Raw genomic sequence first — 26736 nt, 5'->3', positions numbered from 1 at the left:
TTGGATTGACCCCTACTTCAATACCCTTTTGGGAGATATAGGTCCAGTTTTCTATCCCCACAGCCCCTACTTCATTTAAAGAACTGGTTCCTTGAAAAGAAATGAAAGAAAAGAGCATGAGCTCAGAAATTCCTAATTCTAAATTTAATATTCTGCTTCCTTGCCCTGGGCAATGATTCACCCACTAGCTCACTCCCCTCCCCCCAACCCCCCAACCCCCCCTCCCCCCCCCCCTCCAAACAACCCTCCAACTTGAGGAACTAAGGTAGATAGTGAAGCACAAAGGTCATCTGAGGGGAAGGATTCATGCCATTGGCAAGTATCGGAAAAGTTCAGGAATATTGCCTGGGATTATTCCAGTATGCACTAATTGGACACGATAAGGCAATTTATACTCATACCTGAAGGAACAATTTACAATTCATAGGAATATCGCTTTTCAGAAAATGGGTGGAAAGTAGCTTGCAGATGTCATGTTGGAAGAACATTACTTTTTGAATACAATTGTCGAATACTCTATTGGTTCTGAAGTAGGAGGCTCGGCCACAGATGGCTTGATTGCTTCCTGACTGTTGGAGGTTTTCACCTTCTCGTGAGCAGCAGAGTCCTCTTGAGGGTGATTATTGGGCTGAATCGTCACCGTGGCATACGTAACTCCTTCTTCCAACTCCTTTGATAACTGAAGATAAAGTGTTTGTGATATGATAGAGGAGAGTGAAGGAATGAGTCAATTCATCATAAAAACACATAAATGGAAAGGTCAGGTATAAATTAGCACTTTTTTAGTTTAAAAAAGGTGCTCGCTGTGAAACTCTTATCAGTAAATAGGCAAAGAAACTGCTCCTTGTGTTAATTATTAACTTTGTCTTTAGAAAGAATATTAACCATTCCAGTGCTGCTATTATATCAAGGGTTCCTGAACAAGTGGCCATCATGGTTGCTTTGCATGAAGAGAGTCCCTGGTTCAAAGAATGGGCAGAAACCATGTTAAAGTTTGGGCATCCACATATGAGGAAAATTATCAGTTACTGCCTATTGTTAGGACCTTGTGGTGCAGTGGTAATGCCCTGCCTCTGGACCAGGAGTCAGAGTTCAAGTCATAGATTTATGCAGCATGAAAACAGACCCTACTTTTCCATCCAACTTGTCAGCACCAGTCAGACATCTCAATCTGACCTCCACCCATTTGCCAGCATTTGGCCTATATCCCATTAAAACCTTTCATACATATTCATCCTGATACCTTTTAAATATTATAGTTGTATTTCCTTTGCCAGGTCATTCCATGCATGCACTCACGTGAAAAAGTTATCCCTCACATCCTTTTTAAAATCTTTCCCCCTCTCACCTTAAACTTATGCCTTCTAGTTTTGGACTCCCCTACCCCGGGGAAAAAGACTTTGGTTATTTATCCTATCCATGCCTGACATGATTTTATAAACCTCTATATGGTTACCTTTCAGCATCTGATGCTCAAGGAAAAATAACCCCATCCTCTCCTTGTAACTCAAACTGTCCATTCCTGGCAACATCCTTATAAATCTTTTCTGCACCCTCTCAACTTTAACAACATCTTTCTTATTAAAGGGCAACCAGAGTTGTATGAGGTTTTCAAAAAAACAGCCTCACCAATGTCTTGTACAGCTGCAACATGACATCACAACTCCTCTACTAATATTATGACCAATGAGGGCAAGCATGGCAAACAACTCCTTCACCACCCTGTCTACCTGTGACTCCACTTTCAAGGAAATAAGCATCTGCACCCCTGGGTCTCCTTGGTCGGCAACACTCCCTAGGGCCCTACCGTTAGCCGTATAAGTCCTGCCTGAATTTGCCTTACCATAATGTCACACCTCGCATTTATCTAAATTAAATTCCATCTGCCACACCTCAGCCCATTGGCCTGTCTGATCAATGTCCAATTGTACTCTGAGATAAACTTCTTCACTGTCTATTACACCATCTATTTTCATATCATCTGCAAGCTTATGAACCATACCTTAATATTCTTATCCAAATCAAATATATAAATGACAAAAAGCAGTGAAGCCAGCACCAATCTTTATGGCTCACTGCTGGTCACAAGCCTCCAGTCCAAAAAGCAACCCTCTCTTACCTTCAAGCCATTTTTGTATCCAATTGGATAACACCTCCTGGATCCCATGTGATCTAACCTTGCTTACCAGTCTACCATGTGGAATCTTGTTGAACACTTTGTTGAAGTCTCTATAGACAATGTTTACCATCTTCATCAATCTTCTTTGTCACCCTCTTTGAGAAACTCAACCAAGTTGGTGAGACATAATTTACCACACACAAAGCCACAATGACTATCCCTAATCAGTCTTTGCCTTTCCAAGTCCATGTGAATTCTATCCCTTGGAATCACCTCCAACAACTAACCCACCATTGATGTAAGGCTCACTGGTCTATAGTTCCCTGAATTTTCCTTGCAGCCTTTCTTAAATAATGGCACCACATTAGTCAACCTCCAGTCTTCTGGTACCTCACCCATGGATATTGATGATATAAATATCTCAGCAAGGGGCCCAGCAATCTCTGCCCTAGCTTCCCACAAAGTTCTGGGAAACCTGATCAGTTCCTAGGAATTTATCTACCTTTGCATGTTTTACGACCTCCTGCATCTCCTCTTCTGTAATATGAACACTTTTCAAGACATCACTATTTATTTTCCCAAGTTCCCAGTTTCCGTGTCCTTCTGCACATTAAATACTGATGCAAGATATTTGTTTAACATCTCAACCATATCCTGTGGTTCCACACATAGGAGGCCACTTTGATATTTATGGGGCCTTTTGTCTCCTTAGTTACTCTTTTGCCCTTAATGTACTTCTAGAATCTTTTTGGATTCTCCTCAACTCTATTGCCAAAGCTATCTCATGTCCTGTTTTTGCCTTCCTGACCTACATGTTGCAAAGGTTTGATTAGAATGACCAGAATTGGCATGGCTTCCTTCACGGTTTAAAATTTGAGAATTCAATGGGTTGAAGGGCCTTGCTTTAGTTGTTTGACTCCATAAAGATATCTTAGCAATTGATCTGGTTGCATATTTACAGGCCATATATCTCCCTTTCAAAGTTGTTTCCAACTAAGAAGAGGCCTAAGCTTCAGAACCTAGATCAGGCCTAGCTTGGAAACATGCACAACAGGTAAGCATCAGAAAAAGAGGGAGGAATCTTGGAGTTGAGAGTTCTAAGGTGGAGAAGAGATAGAGTTTTCACTATTCTTACAAATCACCATTCTACCTGCAGGACTCTCTATATCAAGGGAGTAAGTTGACAAGCAGCAGTTGTATTTTCCTGATAATATTTCTACCATGTGTCCAGGAGTTTTCAGCAGTTTGTGACCCAGAGCAGCATTAGAGAAAGTCCTGAAGCAGTATTAGAGTGGATGCCCCCCCCCCCCACCCCATTCGCGAGCTTGTGAGGGTCTGAGGAGGAGCCTTTGTTTCTTTCTCGACAGGTGTTGCCAGACTTACTGAGTTTCTCCAGCATTATCTGTGCCCATTTCAGATTTCTATTGTAATTCACTTTTATTTGAGGGATACTCCCTGCCTGCCAATACCCAGCCAGGGAGAAAATGCCTGCTGGTCCCTGCTGTGCACCCATGGGTAAATCCAGACAGCAATGGGATGAGGCCTTTTAATGGGTATTAATTGCCATCTAGAAGTAAAGACTAATGAAACTGGTAAGTGATGTGCACTAGTCAACGCATGTTGCATGTTTCAAAATGGAAGTCTGGTAGGGCTGGTACATTCATTTCCAAATATTACTGTCATTTTTACTGTTTTTTTACCCACCCCTCCTAGTTTCCTGCTTTGGCTATGCTACATTTTTACCAGTTGTCCATTTAAGGTACTCTATTAAAACCTTAACACCATACGAAATAGGAAGAGGCCATTCAAGCCTGCTGCACCATTCAAAATCATCATTGCTGATCTAACATTCCTCATGTCCACTTTCCAGCCCTTTCTCCATAACTCTTGATTCCCCGACTGATCAAGAATCGATCTATTTTAGTCTTACATATACACAAGTACTCTGCCCCCACTGCTTTCTGCACCAAGTCGTTCTAAAGACTCACAACCCTCTGACAGAAGATCTCAGTCTTAAATTCACCCCCATTTATTCTGTGACTATGCCCCCTGGTTCTCAGCAGGACAGTAGCACCATGGCTATCACAGCTGCCTCACAGTGCCATTGATCTGGGTTCTACTCCAGTCTTGGATAACTGCGTGGTGTTTGCACGTCCCCCCCCCCCCCCCCCCCCCCCCGTCTGCATGGGTTTCCATCGGGAACTCCAGTTTCCTCCCACAGTCCAGAGGTAGAACATAGAACATAGAACAGTACAGCACAGAACAGGCCCTTCAGCCCATGATGTTGTGCCGACCATTGATCCTCATGAATGCACCCTCAAAGTTCTGTGACCATATACATGTCCAGCAGTCTCTTAAATATCCCCAATGACCTCGCTTCCACAACTGCTGCTGGAAACGCATTCCATGCTCTCACAACTCTCTGCATAAAGAACCTGCCTCTGACATCCCCTCTATACTTTCCGCCAAACAGCTTAAAACTATGACCCCTCGTGTTAGCCATTTCTGCCCTGGGAAAAAGTTTCTGGCTATCAACTCTATCTATGCCTCTCATTATCTTGTACACCTCAATTAAGTCTCCTCGCTTCCTTTTTTCCAATGAAAAAAGTCCGAGCTCAGTCCACCTCTCGTCATAAGATAAGCCCTCCAGTCCAGGCAGCATCCTGGTAAACCTCCTCTGAACCCTCTCCAAAGCATCCACATCTTTCCTATAATAGGGCGACCAGAACTGGATGCAGTATTCCAAGTGCGGTCTAACCAAAGTTTTATATAGCTGCAACAGGATCTCATGGCTCTTAAGTCAGTCCCCCTGTCAATGAAAGCCAAAACACCATATGCTTTCTTAACAACCCTGTCCACCTGGGTGGCAATTTTAAGGGATCTATGTACCTGCACACCAACATCCCGCTGTTCTTCCACACCGCCAAGAATCCTGTCTTTAATTCTGTACTGAAAATGTGTTGCTGGAAAAGCGCAGCAGGTCAGGCAGCATCCAAAGAGCAGGAGAATCGATGTTTCGGGCATGAGCCCTTCTTCAGGACTTCTTCTTGAGTAATCCTGTACTCAACTTTCAAGTTCGACCTTCCAAAATGCATCACTTTGCATTTATCCAGATTGAACTCCATCTGCCACCTCTCAGTCCATCGCTGCATCCTGTCAATGTCCCGCTGCAGCCTACAACAGCGCTCTATATTGTCAACGACTCCTCCAAACTTTGTGTCGTCTGCAAACTTACTAACCCAACCTTCAATCCCCTCATCAAGTCATTAATAAAATTTACAAACCGTAGAGGCCCAAGGACAGAGCCCTGTGGACCACCACTGACTTCCAGGCAGAATATCTTCCTTCCACTACCAGTTGCTGTCTTCTGTTGACCAGCCAATTCTGTATCCAGACAGCTAAATTTCTCTGTATCTCATTCCTCTTGACCTTCTGAATGAGCCTACCATGGGGAATCTTATCAAATGCCTTGCTGAAGTCCATATACACCACATCCACTGCTTGACCCTCATCAACTTATCTAGTAACATCCTCAAAGAACTCAATAAGATTTGTGAGGCATGACCTGCCCCTCACAAAGCCGTACTGACTGCCTTTAATCAAGCCATGCTCTTCCAGATGGTCATAAATCCTATCCCTCAGAATCCTTTCTAACACCTTGCAGACTACAGACGTGAGACTGACTGGTCTATAATTGCCAGAGGTTTCCCTATTTCCTTTCTTGAAGAGAGAAATTACATTTGCCTCCCTCCAGTCCTCAGGTACGACTCCGGTGGAGAGCGAGGATGCAAAGATCTTCGCAAGTTGCGAAGCAATCACATTTCTCACTTCCCAAAGCAGCCGAGAACAAATCTGGTCTGGCCCTGGTGACTTGTCAATCTTAATGTTTGTCAATTTTCAACACATCAGCTTCCTCAAACTCTATCTGTTCCAGCATGCTTACCTGCTCCTCAGTGGTTTCGTTCACTACAAGGTCCTTTTCTTTAGTACAGACAGAAGCAAAAAACTCATTTAGGGCTTCCCCTACCTCCTCAGACTCTATACACAAGTTCCCTATGCTATCCCTGATTGGCCCCACTCTTTCTTTGATCATTCTCTTATTCCTCACATATGTGTAAAATGCCTTTGGATTCTCCCTAATCCTTCCTGCCAAGCCTTTTAGTGCCCTCTCCTGACTCTCTTCAGACCAATTTTGAGCTCCTTCCTCGCCTGCCTGTAATCCTCTAGAGCTGAGCAAGACCCTTGCTTCCTCCACCTTACATAAGCTTTCTTTTGACGAGAAGCTCCTCTGCTCTCGTCATCCAAGGTTCCTTTATCTTACCCCTTCTTGCCTGTCTCAGAGGAACACATTTGTGCATCACTTGCAACAACTGTTCCTTAAACAGTTTCCACATATCTATTGTGCCCTTTCCATGGAACAATTGCTCCCAGTCCATGCTTCCCAACTCACATCTGATAGTATCATAGTTTCCTTTTCCCCAATTAAATATCCTCTCATTGTGCCTGCTTCTCTCCTTCTCCATAGCTATGTAGAATGTGAGGCAGTTGTGGTCACTATCACCAAAATGCTCTCCCACCAGAAGATCTGACACCTGCCCCGGCTCATTGCCGAGCACCAAATCCAAAATGGCCTCTCCCCTCGTCGGCCTGTCAAAGTACTGAGTTAGGAAACCCCCCTGAATACACCTTACAAAAACAGCTCCTTCCAAACCATCTGCTCAAAGGAGGTTCCAATCAATATTGGGAAAGTTAAAGTCACCCATTACAACAACCCTACTACATTCACACTTTTCCAAAATCTGCTGACCTATGCTTTCTTCAATCTTCCTGCTGCTATTGGGGGGCCTGTAGTAAAGATGTGTTGGGGGCCTGTAGTAAAGAACTGAAGATGTGTTGGTTAGGTGGATTGGTCATGCTAAATTGCCCTAGGAGCCAGGGATGTGCAGGCTAGGTGGAACAATCATGGTAAATATGGGGTGCAAGGACAGGGTGGGTGGCGTTGATCTGAGTGGGATGCTCTTTGGAGGATAGGTGCAGACTTGATGGGCAGAATGGCCTCCACCTCTGTAGAGATTCTATGCTGAGGAGAATCATTCTCTTAGTATTTACCCTGTCACGTCCCTTAAGAATCCCAGATGTTTCAATGAGATCACCTCTCATTCTTCTCAACTCCAGTGACTGGAGTCACAAGCTGTTTAGCCATAAGACAATCCCTCCATACTGGGGATCATCCTCGTGAGCCTTCCCTGAATTGCCTTCAATATATCAATATGTTTCATTTAATAAGGGAACAACTACTGGACTAGCAACTTGTGCAGTGCCTTCCCTGATTCTGGTAAAAGTTTAGATCAGAGTGGTGCTGGAAAAACACAGCAGGTCAGGCAGCATCCGAGGAGCAGGAAATTCAACGTTTCAGGCAAAAGCCCTTCATTAGGATACTGGTAAAACCATTATGTGGGCAAGGGCCACACTCATCTACCATGTAAAATGAGTATAAAATTCAGGCCTAGATCTGCAAACTTTCCCTGTGTACTCAACTTTGCTGTCACTCCTTTTATTCCTTTGGTCCAAAAAAATCTAGCAAAATTTCATATTTAATAATAAACTATTGAACTAGCATTAACTGCTGTTGGCTGAGATTTCTAAATTTTTCCCAAAGACTGTGTGTAGAAATGTTTCTAAACGTGACTTCTGAAATATCTGGTTTGAAGGACTTTCAGATGAATACATAAAGCATGCATATCTATCGTGTCCTTACATCACTTCATAGGCCAATGGATTCCACAAGTATTAAAACACACAAGTATTAAAGCATTGTCAACAAGTTGTAGCCTTACCACGGAGTTTGACTTTGGGATAGAATTTTCTATTGTTGTTTCCTTCTCTCTGTTATCTAAAAAAAATGCAAACATAAAAATCATGAATAAAACAGAAGGAAGAACTATTTTCAACTTTTATTAAATGCTGCTTCTTAAAACTGAATTGCTCTTTTTGATTTCCTAATTCAACATTAGACAATACATTAGGATAGGCGAGAGTAATGAGGCAATTTTGGAAAAGTATTGAGTACATACTTCATAAGTTGCAGAAAAAAAATTAAACCGCTGTTTCATAATTAATTATATAAGAAAACTGGAATGTAAAACTGGTTTATATTAGTTACTTGTTGCTGGGTAAAATACTGCCGAGCTATGTCAGGCAGTTGTATTGAATTTTATAATAAATCCTGCTTCACTGTTTAATCACTGTTCACTAATGTAAAACTAAATACAATTATTTTTGTCTTTAGCTCTTGATAAAGTGTTTAACTTTTTCTGTTTACATTAACATACTGTATTATATTTCTCATGAGCTTTAGCTTTTCTATAGGCTTGTCTCTGCTATCTTCCAAGGCTAAATTTAGAACATTCCCATTGGAAAAATTTGTTCCTTGTTATTGAAATTAATCAATTTCCAATCAACAGAAATGCAAACTACATGCTTTCTGAAATGGGTGACAAGTTGCTACCTCCTGTTGGTGATTTGAAATGATTTTCTCCAGTCCATGTTTCCTCTAAAATGGTGTGGCTGTGCAGCAGGCCGAGTGTTACTGTGTTAACGCAATTGTGCACAAATCATTTCTAGTTATTGTGCCATGAAAACAAACAGGCATTGCACAGCTGGGACATTTTCTGCAGTCTTCATTCTTTCTATTTCATCACTCTCATTTTGTTTGTTTTGTGTCCTTTTCCTTTCACCATGAGGCTGTCTCACATTTCCCTCGCTGTTGTCATGACGGTCGTATAAATCAAAATAATATCACTGATGAAATGACTCTGACATCAGCAAGAATGATGAATGAGGATGTGGAGAGAGCTCTATTTCAGAACATACTGTGTACAGATGGAAACTAAGGAGTTTTACAGTAAATAAGGAGTTGAAGACTCTCTTTGGAGATAAGGAGAAAGCAGTCTGAGAGGCTACAGTGTGCCTTAGATACTCCAGACTAGTATCTCAATGTGCATGTAACCGTGTTGGCTTGAAATTCCAACATAAAGTAAAGTTACAACGGGGGAAAAATCCTCCAGAACAAAGATTCAAGGTTAAAACTGTTTGCAAGAGATACCAAGCTTGTGCACGAAATGTCGATTCTCTTGCTCCTTGGACTCTGCCTGACCTGCTGTGTTTTCCAGCACCACACTCACGATTCTGATCTCCAGCATCTGCAGTCCTCACTTTCTCCTTCCAAATAAACCTGTTGGACGACAACCTGGTGTTGTGTGATTTTGAACTTTGTCCACCCCAGTTCAACACCAGCTCCTCCACATCATAACTACGAACTGACAGTATTCTGAAGTGCAAAACCACATAATTGGAATTCTTTAACAGTAATAAAGAAAAGAACCAGGTGTTCATCCAGGTGAGTCAACTATAACAGTAGGTAGGGATGACAGCTCTGATAGAGAGCTTTCGATTACCTTGTCTACTTAGTAACATGGAAAACATGCAGGCCTGAAGTGGGTCCTCTTGAAGCAACAGCTTCTGTGCAATAGACTGGGCTTCAGCCTTACACACAATGCAGTAATGCCTAAAGGTTACCATATTTTTATATGACGTAAGAAAAGCACGACCCAATTTGACGCATTCATTAAAGCATTTATGTGTACTTTTCCCACACAAAAAATGATGGGACTGAAGAAAATTAATCAGTGATTTCAATGTTTGGGAGAATCAGTAGCAACCTTATAACAGATGTATACATTTTGGAAAGATGCTATGTATACAGGATTTTGAAAGATAGATTAATTAGAGACAATATAGTAGTTGGTGTCAGGAAAGAGAAATGATCAGAGTTTCTTTATTCCAAGAAGGATTTAAGATTGGAACAAACAATCCAATTTGCAATGCAGGCAAAAACCAAAGTTACCTAAAACTGAGAGGAAACATCAGTGATTCATCCTGTTATGGAAGATAGTGTCAAAATGTCAAAAGAGCGGGAATCAACATCATTGGCCATGTTAGGTTGCACAAGATGTGACTTTAAACAGACTCACAAGTGCAAAGAATGTCTGTGGGGTATTCATGTGGCCAATTCAGTAACAGCTCACAGCACCATCACCACTTCAGAATCAAAGTAAAAGTCCTGCAATAAGGAACATTTTCACATTTCGTAGACGAAGATGAGAATGGTCCTAAGGGAAGAGTACTAAACTAGGCCAAGACCAATTATATCAAAATTAGGCAGGAACTGGGAAATGTGGATTGGACACAGCTATTTGAAGGGAAGTCCACATTTGATATATAGGAGACTTTCAAAGATAGTTAAAGATAGTGCAGGATAGGCATGTCCCGTTGAAGGAAGGATAGGAAAGGCAAGATTCGTGAACTATGGATGACAGAAGAAGTTGTACAACGAGCCAAAAGGAAAAGGCAAGCTTACATAAGGTCTAATTAGCTAAGAACAGAATGGGCCCTGGAGGAATATCAGATGAGTAGGACAAGTCTTAAATGAGGAATCAAGCGGGCTAAAAGGGGTCATGAAATAGCTTTAGGGAGCAGAATTAAGGAGAATCCCAAAGTATTTTGTTCTTATATAAGAAGCAAGCGGGTAACTAGAGAAAGGATTGCTCCACTAAAGGATAACGAAGGAAGGCTGTGTGTCGAACCTGAAAGAATAGGTGAGATTCCGAATGATTACTTTGCATAAGTATTCACTGAGGAGAGGAACATGATGAATGTTGAAATTAGAGATAGAAGTTTGATTAGTCTGGATCACGTTGACATAAGTAGGGAATTTGTGTTGGGTAGGCTAGAGGTTATTAAGGTGGACAAATCCCCAGGACCGGATGGGATCTATCCCAGGTTGCTGAGGTAGGCGAGAGAGGAAATAGCTGGGGCCCTGACAGATATCTTTGTAGCATCCTTAAATACAGGTGAGGTGCCAGAGGACTGGAGGGTTGCTCATGTTGTCCCCCTGTACAAGAAGGATAGTAGGGATATTCCAGGTAACTACAGACCATTGAGGCTGACGTCAGAGGTGGGAAAGTTGCTGGAGAAAGTACTGAGGGATAGGATCGATTTATATTTAGAAAGGAATGGGCTTATCAGTGATAGGCAACATGGTTTCGTGTGGGGGAGATCGTGCCTTACCAACTTAATAGAGTTCTTTGAGGAAGTGACCAAGTTGATAAATGAAGGGAGGGCTGTTGATGTAGATACATGGACTTTAGTAAGGCATTTGATAAGGGTCCCCATGGTAAACTAATAGAGAAAGACAAGTCACATGGTGTGCAGGGAGTTCTAGCTAGATGGATAAAGAACTGGTTGAGCAACAGGAGACAGAGAGTAGTAGTTGAAGGGAGTTTCTTGAAATGGAGAAAGGTGACCAGTGGTGTTCCACAGGGGTCAGTGTTGGGGCCACTGTTGTTTGTAATATCCATAAATGATCAGCAAGTTTGCAGATGACACAAAGATTGGTGGAGTAGCAGAAAGCATAAGGGACTGTCAAAGAATACAGGAGGATATAGATAGACTGGAGAGTTGGGCAGAGAAGTGGCAGATGGAGTTCAATCCAGGCAAATGTGAGGTGATGCCTTTAGGCAAGACTAATTCTAGGGCAAATTATACAGTGAACAGAAGGGCCTTGGGAAAAGTTGATGGGCAGAGAGATCTGGGAGTTCAGGTCCATTGTACCCTGAAGGTTGCTGCACAGGTTGATAGAGTGGTCAAGACAGCATATAGTATGCTTGCCTTCATCGGACGGGGTATTGAGTATAAGAGCTGGCAAGTCATGTTACAATTGTACACGACATTGGTTCAGCTGCATTTAGAATACTGTGTACAGTTGTGGTCACCACATTAGCAAAAGGATGTGGACACTTTGGAGAGGGTGCAGAGAAGGTTTACGAGGATGTTGCCTGGTATGGAAGGTGCTAGTTATGAAGAAAGGGTTAAGTAGGTTAGGTTTGATTCCATTAGAAATAAGTAGATTGAGCAGGAACCTGATTGAAGTCTCCAAAATCATGAAGGGTATAGACAGGGTAGATAGAGATAAGCTTTTTCCCAGGATTAAGGATTCAGTAACGAGAGGTCATACTTTCAAGGTGAGAGGTGGAAAGTTTAAGGTGGATACACGTGGCAAGTATTTCACATAGAGGCTGGTGGGTGTCTGGAATGTGTTGCCAGCAGAGGTAGTAGAGGCAGGCACGGTAGATTCATTTAAGATGCATCTGGACAGATGCATGAGTAGGTGGGGAGCAGAGGGATACAAATGCTGAGGAATTGGGCGACAGGTTTAGACAGTGGATTTGGATCTGCTCAGGCTTGGAGGGCCACAGGGCCTGTTCCTGGGCTGTAAATTTTCTTTGTTCTTTGTTCTTTGTCCCAGAAGAATGGAAGTCATGCAACAAAGAAAAAGTTTAGCAGATCAAAGTTAAAGAACAAAAGTTGAAGACAATATTCCAGGAAAAGTTAAAGAGAGAATCAAAAGTATTCTGGTCCATTAGTGAAAGGTTGGATGTGTTTAAAAAGGAAACCAAACTTTACACAGGAGCAACCATGTCAATACTCATGGACAGTTGCCATGGTTGACACCTGTGCAAATTAAGTAGTCAAAAGTGAGGACTGCAGATGCTGGAAACCAGAGTTTAGATCAGAGAGGTGCTGGAAAAGCACAACAGGTCAGGCAGCATCCGAGGAGCAGGAAAATCGATGTTTCGGGCAAAAACCCTTCATCAGGCAAATTAATCCAAGTATAAAACATCCAAGATCCCGGAATCCTAGATCTTTGGGTGCAAGGGCAAGTTGACATGAAGCTTAATCATAGAGGATAAAATGTCAATAAACTTGATATACGTGTGTATATACAGAGGAATCAGAGTACCCCATTACTAAGTAAAATCGCATGCTGTTGTCTTAGTTGTTTTGGTGTGGTTACATTACTTCAGAATGGAAATGGGAAGGAATTTCAGCAGGAACTTCCAAACCTATTCATTTTATTCTGTACTCTTTCAGCAAAATTCCACATCCTCTGATCAGAAAAGTGGAATGTCAGTTTGACAGTATGATTGAAAGTGGGGTCACATTGGCAGTGACAAAACTGACACAAAGGTGTGCAGGACTAGTAACCATTCCAAGACAAATAGCGAATTAAGATTGTCTGTCATTCACGCTCATTTAAACAAAGGAGTTAGGAGGAAACCTCATCCCATTTATTCTGTCAATTTCAACTGTGCAAAATTGGGAGCAAGCAAAGTTTTCACAAAACTATATGACAGCAAGAGTCAAAATTGCTGGCTTTATTTGTTATATCTTTTGGATAGTATTGCTTCAAACATCAGCTGTTTAGGATCTACTCTATGCCAAAGATTTTCCAAAGAGCAAAATCTATAATTGTGGAAGGGATTTGAATGACATCCTAGAGTATGGTGACATAAAGAATGGACATGGTCAGAGGTGTATTAAACGCAACATCATAAATGAGAAATTCCAATTGCCTGTAACATTATTTACATTTCTAAGCCAGATTATCCAAGAACAAGGCATTATGGTGAATCCAAGGAAGACAAGAAACCTCAAAGGATTCCTTTATGTTACATGGTTTTGTGGATTATCCATGTTAGACAATGGACCTCGATTTGGTGGTTTACTTTGGAGACAGACATCAACCAGCTGACAAGTTCTCCACTCCATTCTTCATCAAAGGGAGAGACCGAAAGATCAGTTAAGGCTGTGAAGTCACTCATATACAAGAATCATGATTAAAAATTAACTCTAGTAAAAAATGAGGTCTGCAGATGCTGGAGATCACAGCTGAAAATGTGTTGCTGGTCAAAGCACAGCAGGCCAGGCAGCATCTCAGGAATAGGGAATTCGAGCATAAGTGGTCGAAACGTCGAATTCCCTATTCCTGAGATGCTGCCTGGCTGGCTGTGCTTTGACCAGCAACACATTTCCAGCTAAAAATTAACTCTACTCAATATGAGAACAACACCATTAAAACCACAAGAAAAAAGAATAGGCCTTAGTGAGTTTTGAGATTTGTAGCTCAGGTTGAGGTTCTGGATGTAGGTTGGCTCGCTGAGCTGGAAAGTTAGTATAGGCCATGAAGCCTGCTCCACCATTCAATAGGATCATGGCTGATCCAACATCCTAACATCCACTTTCCTGCCCTCTCCCCAAACCCTTGATACCCTTACTGATCAATAATCTACCTACTGAACAATTGTTATTCAGTACTGGAATTGTTATTGGGGAGTCATTAAAACTGTACTAACTTTAGAACACAATCCCAGACCAAATATAATCACCTGAAGAACACAAGAGGTTAACCAACTAGAGAAAAATGACAGCAAAGAGCAACAGGGTGAAAACCTGGTCAGTCTTAAAGCCGGGGCAAAAAGTCTGGTTAAAGAAAAGAAAGTCAGAAGGCATTGTCATCAGAGAAATATTAAATAAAAACAGAAATTGCTGTAGAAAATCAGCAAGTCTGGCAGCATCTGTAGAGAGAAAGCAGAGTTAGTATTTTGAGTCCAGAGACCTTTCTTCAGAATCACAATCCTGTATTATGAGGAGGAACAGGAACACATTAATCTTACTTGAGTGAAGAAGTGAGACCAAATATAGTTATTTTAAGCTGTGGGACAGCCACATTTATACTTCATCAGAGAGAGTACAGAGTAATGAAACTATTACAGATGTGGTCCAGCATGATCACCTTAGTGTTGAACTCAAGTAAAAAAGATTGGGTTTGCAACCGAGAGTTCCAGATTGCTGTGCCCTATGAGATTTGGACTTTGAGAGGGTGGGGAGACATGTGATTATAGTGAAAATTAATAATAATGTTGATGATTGCAAATACAATGTAAACAATTAAGAATAAACTACTGGAGCTGGAAGTTTTTGCTGCAAACGTTTCGTTCCCTGGCTAGGGAACAACGGATACCCGAGCTACAAATCTTCAACCAGATTTTAAACTACTGGAATAAAGTAGACCAAGTAGAGATACTTGTCAAGTGGAGAAACAATGAGAATTGTGTAAAACATGAAATAACTGAGCACATGGTTCAAGTATCTGTAGGATTGAAGGCACCAGTGTAGAATGAGTGTGTGAAAAGAGAGGTCTTCATGCTACATTAGAGAGCTGTATTTGAGATCCTACTACATACAGCTATCAATAAAGGAGTGTTATAGTTCATAAGGAATTGAAGAGCCTTCTTTAGTAATAAGGAACAAGCAGGGATGATTGGATAGTCCATGTACAGATAGCCACAGCCTGATACTCTCCTGTCTGCTATGACAATAAAGGCTATTCTATTCCATTTCAATGTGCAGTTAGTACTATGGGCATAAAACATGATTAAATGATTAAACAATTATTATGCTGCCTGCCTGCCTGCTTCTAACTCTTTGTTTTTTTTCTCTTTCTTAATAGAAAAATACATGTTCCTTTCCACATCTGCAAATGATACTTGGTCTCACTCACTACTTGGATATTGCCCCTACTGAATAAGACAAGGGAGTTGGCCACCCATCTGAACTATTAGAGAGCTCATACAAAACACAGTAAACCAGGATAAAAAAAACTGATGGTATCATCTGATAGGTCTGCATGTAGACTACCAACTCCTAGAAAAAGCTGACAGATATAAATACAAACCTTACAATACACAAGTTTCTCATAAGTTAAATTGTAGGCTTCATTTTATAACCTTCTACCAGCTCCTTGCAGACACACTACAAAGCTAATCAAAGCAAGTTGTAGCCATTTCCTGACCACCTCATACAATCTCACCTTCATTTTGAAAGCCAGAACCTGAAGTCAGTGTAAGCTGAACCATCACTTATTTGCAGTTGCATTTAGTTCCTTATTCTCCAATGTTATGTCTGTCATGTTTCAACCTTCTCCCAGCTGTTTCCTTGGCAAATACAGTTGATGGATTAAGATACTTTTTTTTAATTAAAGCCTTCCGATGGTTGGAAGAATATTTGACAGAACATAAATTCTCTTTAATCAACTGCAAACATTTAGATTGCGCATTGCACCAGTCCAAATCTTCACCCAGAGCATTAAATAATTAAACTCAAAGGCTGCCCCATGGCAACATAGTGCTGTCAATACATTAAATATAGAAGGAGACCACTGCAAATGCTAGACATCTGAAATACCATTGGAAAGTGCTAGAGAAACTCAGCAGGTCTGGAAAGTATCCATATAGAAAGAAACAGAGTTAATATTTTGAATCTGGTGTGACTCTTCCCTGGAAGGATTTGAGTTGACATGAAGAATCTTGTTGGACTCAAATTGTTAACTGGTTCTTTCTCCACAAATATGTCCAGATCTGCTGAGTTTCTCCAGCACTTTATGTCATCAACAAATGACCGATATGTGTGATTTACACTTGTGAGCTGACTTCTTTAATAATTATCACCGTTACCTGGTCATTTGTTTAATTTGCAGTTTGCAGGTCCTTGCCTAGGTGAGCTGTGTTCTTGAACCACTAGAACTAACTTGGGTAATATTTTAATTGTAATTAACACTAGAACTAACTTGGGTAATATAACATTGAGCTTAGCTTTAATATTACCTAGGCCTACTTAACTACAGTAACAACATTTTATATGCAATTCAGTGGTTATGAAGTTTCTCAGGATGTTCTGAGAATGCTGTAGAAACAGAATCGCTTTTTGTTTTTTATACATCTTTGAGATTGAGGAATATCTGCCTTATTCAATTATTCTAAATGAATCTAACTCAAGACTATAACAATTGGATAATTTAATTGCAATTCTGCATGTGATTATTATCAGCTGACTCAATAATGATAGTTCTATTTACAAAAGGGTTATTTGATAGCTCATTCATACATCTGGCTTTTCATACTTGTTTGAGAAATTATAATTGTCTCAGTTCTTCATCCAGTACCAAACTGGACATGACTTTGCTTCTCAGCTCACAACAAATAAAGAAAATACAAACAAGTGGTCCTTTTAATTAAGAAATAAAATCACCTCTTGTGTTGCTAAAATGACTCCCAAACACTCTAGAATTATCAGCAAGAAACAAAACATGTTGCTATGCACTACATACAAATTGCCACAATGTTACTGGCAATCCTGTCACCATTATATTGTCGTGAATGGGCGCTGCAACAGAGTTCCTATTCTTCCAAAGAGATAAAGGAAGTACCGTCATTTTTGGCTCTGTGCTTCACTGAACTTGGTGCCAGGTTGAAATGTAAATACAAGGAGATTTCTGTCCTGACAAAAATGCACGTTCTGTTGAAGTGCAGATGTAGGTACGATCTCCATAGTAAATCAAGACACAATTATTAAAATTTGTTCCACATCAGGACGTTTTTTTGCTTAGTTTGTTTGAGAGACAAGTTTATTTTGTATGGAAATTGATTTTATTTTAGCACTTACCATCAGCTTTGTATTTCCTTATTTTTTTGACAATTAGGATCACAAGTCCAAGAAACATTACCATCAGAATTCCGAAGATTATTCCCAACGTTAGGAAAAGTCTTGGTTTGTGTAAAAGCAGAGAGAAATGATATGAGTTTAAGGACAAATGTAATCATCCACACATTTACCATAACAGATAATAATGTAGAACAGTGCAACATTTTTCAATACCTGCTAAGTCTTTCAGAGAAGTTTAATATTAAAGCTAGGGTTATGGAGTGGACTATTATCTAATGTCACTGTATTAATTCAACTATTTCAGTTTAACAACAGATCGTTGTTCATCAACTGATGAAAGCTCAATCACCTGAAAGATTAATTCTGTTTCTCTTTCCATTGATTTTGCCTGACCTGCTGAGTGTTTCCCAGCATTTTCTATTTCAATTTTGTCATTGTCTAATTCTTGGAATTATTTTACTCTGTGTCTGGTGAAATAAATATCTTAATTGTAATTAACACTAGAACTAACTTGGGTAATATAACATTGAGCTTGGCTTTAATATTAAAATTCTTTGTAACTCTACTGCTCTTCACCTTCAAGTTGCCACGTAATCTATATTTCATAATTCCCCTTTGAGGCACTCATTTTACTTGGAAATGTGTTGTTGTTCCCTAATTATTGCTGTGTCAAAATCTGGAATCCCCTCCATATGGACATTGTGGTCCTCATACTGCATATGAACTGCAGTGATTCAAGAACGCAGCTCACCCCATCTTCTTTAAGATAACGAGGGATGGGTAATAAATTCTGGTCCAGACAGCAGCACCCACATAATATACATGAATAATGCTTGTATCTCAAACTATGGCTCTGTTAATACTCCTCTTAAATGCCCGGAAATATTTTACATATCACATGAGGGACCATAAAACTCCTCATTCTCAATCTTTCCCCTTGTCTGAGGCATGGTGCCCCTCAGGTTAAACCACCATTAGTCATCTCTGACGAGAGAACAGACCTCTGGTCCTTTGGGACTATGGCAACTTTACTACATTGAAGGTACTACATCAATATAAAATGTTGTTGTTATGAATGCCAATTTGTATAAACCATTAAACGACTATTTGTCTTGTTGAACATTCCGACCATCAGCTTTTCTGCTACTTCCTCTTGACTCCTATTTTTAAAAATTCTAATTATGTTGCATTATTTCCTGATGACTAATGAATTAAAATTCGTGCCAGTCTACTCTTAGTAAGTGAAAAGAGGAAGTATCAGACAAACAGCATAACTCTTTTCTGAAAAATTTTTTTAATTTACCAAAATTTAAGTGTATTTTTGGTCTCATCATTCAGTGTGTACAAAACTGAACCACATCAATGAAAAATAAATCCCTCTATTTTACAAATAGTTTGATTTCAGTAATGTTTGGAAAATGCAGCATTACTCAGTAGCTCTCAACATTAACTTTTCTAACATTAACTCAAAGAGAATGGTTCAATATCCCAATACTTGGGGATTTGCTACTCGTCATCACCAGTGATAACTGATGGAGAATGAATGCTAGAACTGGTCAGTAACTCCATTACCATTACAGTGTGCGATTGTCAAAATAGTAGAGAGTAGTGAATCTCGCTCTTTCTTTTGTCCAGCAAATCCCATGTCCCTCAACTCAACTCCAGGCTACATAACATAATTTGCAGACTATTTAAACTAACAGTACATTTACTGAACAGTACTTAACTAATTCTGGTAAGTATCAGGCAAGCCCCAGTATGGACTTTCTTCTGTATTTGTAAGACAAGAGCTTTAAGCCACATTACTTTGTCGCTTAACCATTGTACAAACAGAATAGCAGTGAATCACAGTTGGCAGGCACATGTGGTTACTCCCAGACCATGCAGAGGAAAGCATTGATTACATGAGTATTAGATCGATTAGCAACCAGGGGAATATACTAGATTAGATTACTTATAGTGTGGAAACAGGCCCTTCGGCCCAACAAGTCCACACTGACCCACCGAGGTGCAACCCACCCAGACCCATTCCCCTACACCTAACACTACAGGCAATTTATCAAGGCCAATTCACCTAACCTGCACATTTTTGGGTTGTAGGAGGAAACCAGAGCACTTGGAGGGTGCTCATGCAGACACAGGGAGAATGTGCAAACTCCACACAGTCAGTCACCTGAGGCAGGAATTGAACCTGGGTCTCTGGCGCTGTGAGGCAGCAGTGCTAATCACTGTGCCACTGTGCCATCCCAAATCAACTAGATCAACACATATCTGTTAAACCACAAAATTATCTTCCCATTTCAAACTGTGTTGTTGTGTTGTTAAGGAGAGTTATGGTGAATATTATAAATGTTTTTTGGAAAACGGTTTATTTTCAGTTCTAGAGTTTGGTTGACTTCTAAAATGCTGAATTAAAAGTATAGTGGGAAGGCTACATTTCCTTAAAGCTCCTAATTTTAAAATTGTAGTAGATATTGGTTAACAATGTACTTTTAAGATATGTAATTCTGTAAGTTATTTTGCTGGTTTCTTTTTAAATACTCATCCTTGTTTTCAACTCTTTCTATAGTATCATACCTTTATATCTCTGCAATCTCTCTGAGGGCCTTCCAAGGTATTTACATTCTTTATAATCTGGCTACTCAGTGTCTCCAATCTCTCTGACTAACCTCCTGGTCAGCTCTGCTAATATCTTTTTTATGTTCCTCAAAGTCACATTTAGGTTGATAATGTTGACTCAAAGGATGCTGGGACACTTTGTTACTTTAGAGATGCTATTTAAATGCAAACTTAGTTTGATGTAGTGGTGTTATTTGAGGATATTGTAATAGGTTAAATCACATTGCTGTTTAGTCCTAGGGAATGCTGTTTGGTTTAGTTCAGCTGACTGGACAGCTAGTCTTTCAACGTACTGATGTCAATGGCATGGGTTCAATTCCTGTCATTGGCTGAGGTTGCCATGAAGGACTCTCCTTCTCAATATCTCCCCTTGTCTGAGGGAAAGTGATCCTCAGGTTTAACCACCACCAGCTGTCTGTTTCTAATGACTGAGTAGTAGGCAATGGTGACTTTACCTTTCTCCTGATGGGGATAGTTCTAATGAATTCATGCTCCTAGCAAAGAGCTTTGTTTATTTGAAGCACATATTGAAAACTTGGGTTGGCACTGCACATTGAATTCCAATTTATTATTTTCATTTCCAATATATACACAATGTTCTTTATCAGAAATGCAGAATCGTAAAGAGGCAACTGTGTAGATGGTTGGACAAAAACCAGTTGTCAACAACATAAAAACAAGAGGCCAGGTGACCTTCTTCTGTACAGCGTCACATCTGTCTCAATTTAGATCTAAACTTAGAAGTAGAATTTACTGTAAAATTATGACAAGAAAAGAGACATAATTTCACTTTCTTTGCTACACCCTATACATAACAGAAGACTGTCTAGAACAAATGGTTAATCTCACACATACGTAATTATATTGATACTGAAACCAGCATTGCACACAAAACCAACTAAAATCTACCTTATGTATTACTGAGGCATTATTGCTTTAAGTAACACAATGGAATTCTATAGGACAGAGAGATTGTATGATGGAAAAAAAATGTCTTTTCCTTAATGAAGCTGTGCATGAATTTAACTAAACTGCTGAAAATGGGATATCTTCTATTTATGTATTATCAATTTTATCATCATTCCTTGGCATTACCATTGACCAGAACCTAACCTGGACAAGGCACCAGTCAGGAGTATGATGGAACATTATTCATTTGCCTAGATAGATGCAGATCACACAAGTAATACAGCAGTGTCTCGACACATCTAGGAGAAAACAGCTTGCATACTGGCACCTCATCCATAACCTCAATGATTCCCTCCCTCCACCACTAGCGCATATTGGCAGTAGAGTATACCACTTACAACATGCTAAATAACTATGGATGCTGGAGATCTGAAACAAGCTAAAACGGAAATTGCTGGAGAAACTCAGCTAGTCTGGCAGCATCTATGGACAGAAAATAGAGCTAATGTTTCAGGTCTGAGCATTAACTATGCTTTTTCTTCACAGATGCTGCCAGATCTGCTGAGTTTCTCCAGCAGTTTCTGTTTTTTATTTGTACCATCTACAAGATGCACTGCTCAAATAAATTGGTCATTTACCTTAGTCTTTCCTTGTCCTTAGTATAATCCTTTCGACCTGTTCAAAATGATGTATAAAAGTATTATTTGGTCATTAATAGCTTCACGTTATCTGTGCCAAGGTACATGTTTAGTGAATGAAATTTTGATTAGAACGATCAAAACGCAGTACATGGTTTTGTAATGTTGTCCTGTTTGACTCATAATCAAACTATAATTTTAACACTTTACTGATAAATCAGGATCGCAGAGATTTTGCAAAATATGTAACAAATTTATACATCAAATTATATAAACCTACGCTGAACAAAAATATGTCATTGAATATGCAGCAAATAAACACATATTTGTGCCTTACCTTCAAGAACTTTAAGTTGTATGGGAGTTAATGGATCCAGAACGTTAGGTCTATCTATTCCACACCAGTACCATCCTTTATCACTTTTCGTTATCTGGTCCATATGTACTGTAAGTTGTCCTTTTGCATTATCAACTGTAATTTTTATTCTGCCATCATGACTTTTCTTTTCAGGGCTATTAGTTTGTACCAAAACAGTACAGCTTCTCTTGTAGTAGCCTTTGCACCAGTACTTCTGATAATTTCTAAAATATGTGTCAAAACTGCATTGGATTGTGACAGATTCTCCCACGCGTCCACTTTTATCTCCTGGTCCACTAATTGAAGCGTGCGTAACTGTAAATGTGAAAACATAGTAAACTTTAAAACATTATATTTTACGCTTCGCAGAAACAAAAGTACATTAACATTGATATACCCTTCTCTTTTGAGTTCCACATTATTTTTCCTCTCCTTCATTCATACTGGCTGTCTCCTTCATTGTCCTTCCTCATTGTTGCTACCTCACTGTATATGCTTATCCAAAGATTGTTTAAATCTCCCTAATGCTGCTGAGTTAACTATGTTAGCAGGTAGGGCACTCCATGCCCTTACCAAGTTAGAATCCATGAAGGGCCAACTTAGAATCTATGAGGACAGACTTGATATGGCATCCAATATCATGCTCTAAGACTAATTGAAGTTGAAGGGTCTAGAGTTGTGAACATGTCCAATACAGACATATGAGACCTCAACAGGGAACATACATTTGGGAGCAGGGGTGTGAAGCTTGACTGTATTACAGTAAACCCATACATTTTGAGAATGGAACAATGCATGGGTAAAGTGGTGAGAGAGTAAAGTTTGCCCCCAGGGTTGAAGGAAGAGTTACTGTGATAGAGAAACATTCCAAGTGAATTGGGTGTATCATTCAGTGCATGATAGTTCCTCAATGTGAGATTGATCCTGTTGTTACTTCAGTATAATTCTAAAATGTACTAGGAGCAGCAAATCAAATGGCCCCAAAGTTCATCCTCTTAACCTTCCAAATCTTGATCTCCAATCCATTGTCACTTTAGATTTACAATGTGAGATTTCAGAACCTTCACTAAATCATAGAATGCATTGCTCAAAAGGAGACCATTTAGCTCATTGCTTCCCAGCGCTTAACTCTACTGCACTTTCCTTATGGTCCAGCAATTCATTTCTTTTCAGGTAATGATCTTTGGCAAAGCTATGATTGGACATGCCTGTTTTATGTTCTCAGGCAGTGCAATCCAGATTCTGATCACAAGCTGTAAAACAGCTTTACATCATGTCACCTTTGGTTCTTTTGCCATTCGCATTAATTTGATGCTTCATGGTTCTCAGCTCCTGTGCCAAAGTGTCCAGTTTTTCTGTAGCTACGCTGTTAACATCCCTCATGTTTTTGATTGTATCTCTACCTAATCTCTTCTCAAACTCCTTAAAAGACAACAATACCAACATGTCCACATTACTATAGATATTCATCTTTGGAATTATTCTTTTTCATTTTTTCTGCACCACCTCAAATGTCTTTGCAGCCTTCCTAAAGTGAGACTCCCAGATTTGGACATGGCACTCCAATTGATTCTGAACTAATATTTTATAACGGGTTCACCATAGCTCCCTTGCTTTAGTACACTATTCATTTATTTGTAAAGCCCAGGATTCTGTAACATCTAATAATCAGTTCCACAACCTATCTTGCCATAGTCAACAATGGTCGCTGCAGTCCTCATACCAAAACAAATCCCTTCACACTTTTCTGTATTAAATTTCATATGACACCCGCCTGCCCATTCCATTGTGAATGCCTTCTTGTTGTCTATCACTGTCATCTTCACAATTCTGAGTGTGTCTGTATGTTGTGTCATCGGCACATTTTAAAATTGTGCCCTGGGTCATTAATATGGATTAAGAACAGCAGTGGTCTAATTGCCGAGCAATGGGGAACCCTAGCATATCATAGCCTGCAGCCTGAGATGGGACTGTTCACCACTGGCACTGCTGCATGTCATGTTACTCAACTGCTCAGCACTGGTGCTGCCAAACTTTCATTTCGTTGGCCTTATCTTTGCAGACAAGCTGATATGTGGCACTTTATATTGCTGCGATGTAATGGAGCAGCACTAAAGCTTCAGGCATGTAGAAAAGTAGAACTGGAATTATTTTACCGCAAAGAAGGTCATGGCACTGACACAGCAGATGCAGAATTCAGTGGCAGAGATGGAACAGAGGCAGCTCTAGAATGAGTGACTTGGTTCTGGGGAGCAAGAAATTCAGAGCTGGGACAGATGGAGCTGGCTCCAGTCTTCTCACAGATTGCACCTAGAACGCTTTGCCTGTCATGAGTCTGGACACAGTTTAAATGAACCAAAATAAGATTGCGGTGCATTCACAGAACAGTTTGTTTCTTCTTAGCCATTCTCATATTTTGTCACATTGAGCTCAAGAAACAAGAAGTGAAACTGCTTTTGTAACCAACTTTGACATTTGTTCACATTATTAGCCAAACATATTGAGACAATCAGTACAATTTAATATATAAAGCTTTAATGTATAAAGAATAATTTATTCAATATTTTTGCATCAATTTTCATATTGTTATAATCTTCCATAACTAAAGGACAGAACAGTGTCTCTATGTGTTTTGACATAACTCTCAATGTTAATGGCTCTTGAAATGGTCCCAACTTTACATACATTGGCTCTGCAGAGCCCTAGTTCTTTAAAGTACAGTAGAATTGATCCCATTTACATTGAAATGAAATTTCTAGGAATAATGGAGAAAGGAGGCACAATATATCTGTGCATCATTTCTTAATTTTATATTTTCTGGTGATGGGGGCTTCCCAACTTGCTTATAAGTGTGGGCAGAGAAAGATATCAGCTCAATATATCTAATAGGAGTTTTGTTTTGCATAACTAACAACTCTATGTCTGGCAGAAGTCTTCAAATACCATCCTGGAAGGATTGGTTTCGGTGTGGTGGTGTGGAGGGTTAGGTTAGGGATGGTTTTAGGATCGGAGGAATATAGAATCATTCTCTAGTCAGAAAAACAATGTAAGTGGAACTAAATGAGTCCTCTGTTTATTAGTGGTAAAATATATAAACAAATGTGGTCTGTTATCCATTGTAATTTAAACCTGAGCTAAATAAATCAATAATAGCTACAAATAAAAAGTCAGAGACTTGTAACTTATGCAAACAATTAGTTGTAAGATTTTATCTATTTAGCACACGAGTGCTAAATAATTTTAGTCAATATGAGTACAAAGCTGTTTTATTAATTTATAAGTTAAGACATTCATATTGATTCCCAAAGGCAATGATTCATATCCATGTTAAACATTGTCACCAAGCAAGTTTATTCAAAGGTTCCAGAATAAAATCTCAATGTCGTTAACAGACATTCGAAAATACAACAAGATATTTTATTTCTTTGATTTGTTCTGGTGTATGTTACAGGAACTGGAATGTTCAAGTGATGAATACAAAATATCTTACTTAATATTCACCCTACATTGATCATGATTTCAAACAACCCCTTGCATTAAGCTCTAATTCAAATTTGGTTGGTATCTGTCGACTGATCTATGAACTAAAACCTCATGACCAATTGCATAAGTCAGTCAATATAAAGTGCTTTGAACGACAGAATTTAAACCCCTTCTTAAGTTGCATTATTACTAATTCAGCACAAGCAGTAATCTGTCCAGTCAGAAAATTCACCTCATCCTGGTTTAAATCAACTAATAGTAAATAAGTTATAAAGCAGAGATTTGAGTTCGTGAAACTAAGATTTCATTGTATTGTTTGTACATAAAATAGGAGATGTGGTAATCTTTTTTCTCTGAAGACAATCATTGATGATTTTGAAAAAGAAACCACTTTTGGAAAGTAGAATACATTTCTTGGCAGCTCTCTCAATGTTGCAACATTTTCAGCTGATCATACTTTATCAGTCAGACTAATCTAACTACACATATCCAAACCTCCCAAAAATCCAAACACCATGACTTTCTTACCTGATAGGAAAACAATGGACAAGAGGAGGGTGAAACTCATTGTTTTAATGTTTTACAGCTCCACGTTCCACACCCAGATCTTTACTTCAGTGGCCCTGCTTCTGGAATGAACTCTCTAACCAGTCATTTCCTTCCCTTTAACACTCATGAGCTTAGAATTACCACATATGAGGACTGAAAGGAGAGTTTTCAGTTATGACACCCTCAGACTTAACAAAATGTCTAGTTTGAATAAATAAGTACCAGTACATTCGTGGTACAACACTCTGATGCTATATAAAAGACTAATTGTTTTCCTTCTTAGTGTTGTTGGAAGAATTGGATCAACTGTTTAATTGTTAGTGACAGAATGACTATTGCAAGCTGTGGTAAAATCATATAACCTCTACAACTGCCGTTAAATCATTTAAATTGTGGACATTGTTCTTTAAGACACATTTTACAATTGTTGCATATAGGTACAAGAAAAGCCTTTCTGTCCCAACTAAATCGTGATTGATTGTGTAGAAAAATGATAACCAACATGTCTTTGATTCCCTCAGCAGGTTCTGTCAACAAAATCTTGCCTTATGCAACACTATTACTCCAGGATGTCCTTGATTCTCAAGGTGGATCTATCATGAAAAGGCCTAAGCGTATATTTTTTGTAAGACAAATGTATCTATTAGGAGAAAGTGAAG

At 39.5% G+C, this 26736-nt stretch overlaps 1 protein-coding gene across 1 annotated transcript; it reads right to left on the bottom strand.

The window, feature by feature from the left end:
• Positions 1-235: 235 nt before the first annotated feature.
• LOC132828344 (transmembrane domain-containing protein TMIGD3-like) lies at positions 236-26147 on the bottom strand. Its single transcript, XM_060845367.1, has 6 exons — positions 26057-26147; positions 22025-22360; positions 21688-21724; positions 17522-17622; positions 7957-8012; positions 236-679 (listed from the first exon to the last, which is right to left on the bottom strand). Exons 1-6 carry the CDS (start codon positions 26094-26096, stop codon positions 488-490), a joined length of 762 nt encoding a protein of 253 aa, XP_060701350.1. The 5' UTR covers positions 26097-26147; the 3' UTR covers positions 236-487.
• Between the last annotated feature and the right edge of the window lie 589 nt (positions 26148-26736).

The sequence above is a fragment of the Hemiscyllium ocellatum genome, chromosome 26, assembly GCF_020745735.1.
Source record: "Hemiscyllium ocellatum isolate sHemOce1 chromosome 26, sHemOce1.pat.X.cur, whole genome shotgun sequence".
Taxonomy (NCBI): domain Eukaryota; kingdom Metazoa; phylum Chordata; class Chondrichthyes; order Orectolobiformes; family Hemiscylliidae; genus Hemiscyllium; species Hemiscyllium ocellatum.
The sequence above is the reverse complement of the archived record's forward strand: the minus strand, read 5'-3'. Positions and strand labels throughout refer to the sequence as shown.

Bases quoted from the DNA above. Each gene is read 5' to 3' on its own strand.
- LOC132828344 (XM_060845367.1), bottom strand. From the start codon at position 26,096: ATGAGTTTCACCCTCCTCTTGTCCATTGTTTTCCTATCAG. The intron at 21,725-22,024 runs GTAAGGCACAAA...CATTTTGAACAG, and splicing joins ACAACTTAAAGTTCTTGAAG to GTCGAAAGGATTATACTAAG. The intron at 8,013-17,521 runs GTAAGTGCTAAA...CATTTTTTTTAG, and splicing joins AAGGAAATACAAAGCTGATG to ATAACAGAGAGAAGGAAACA.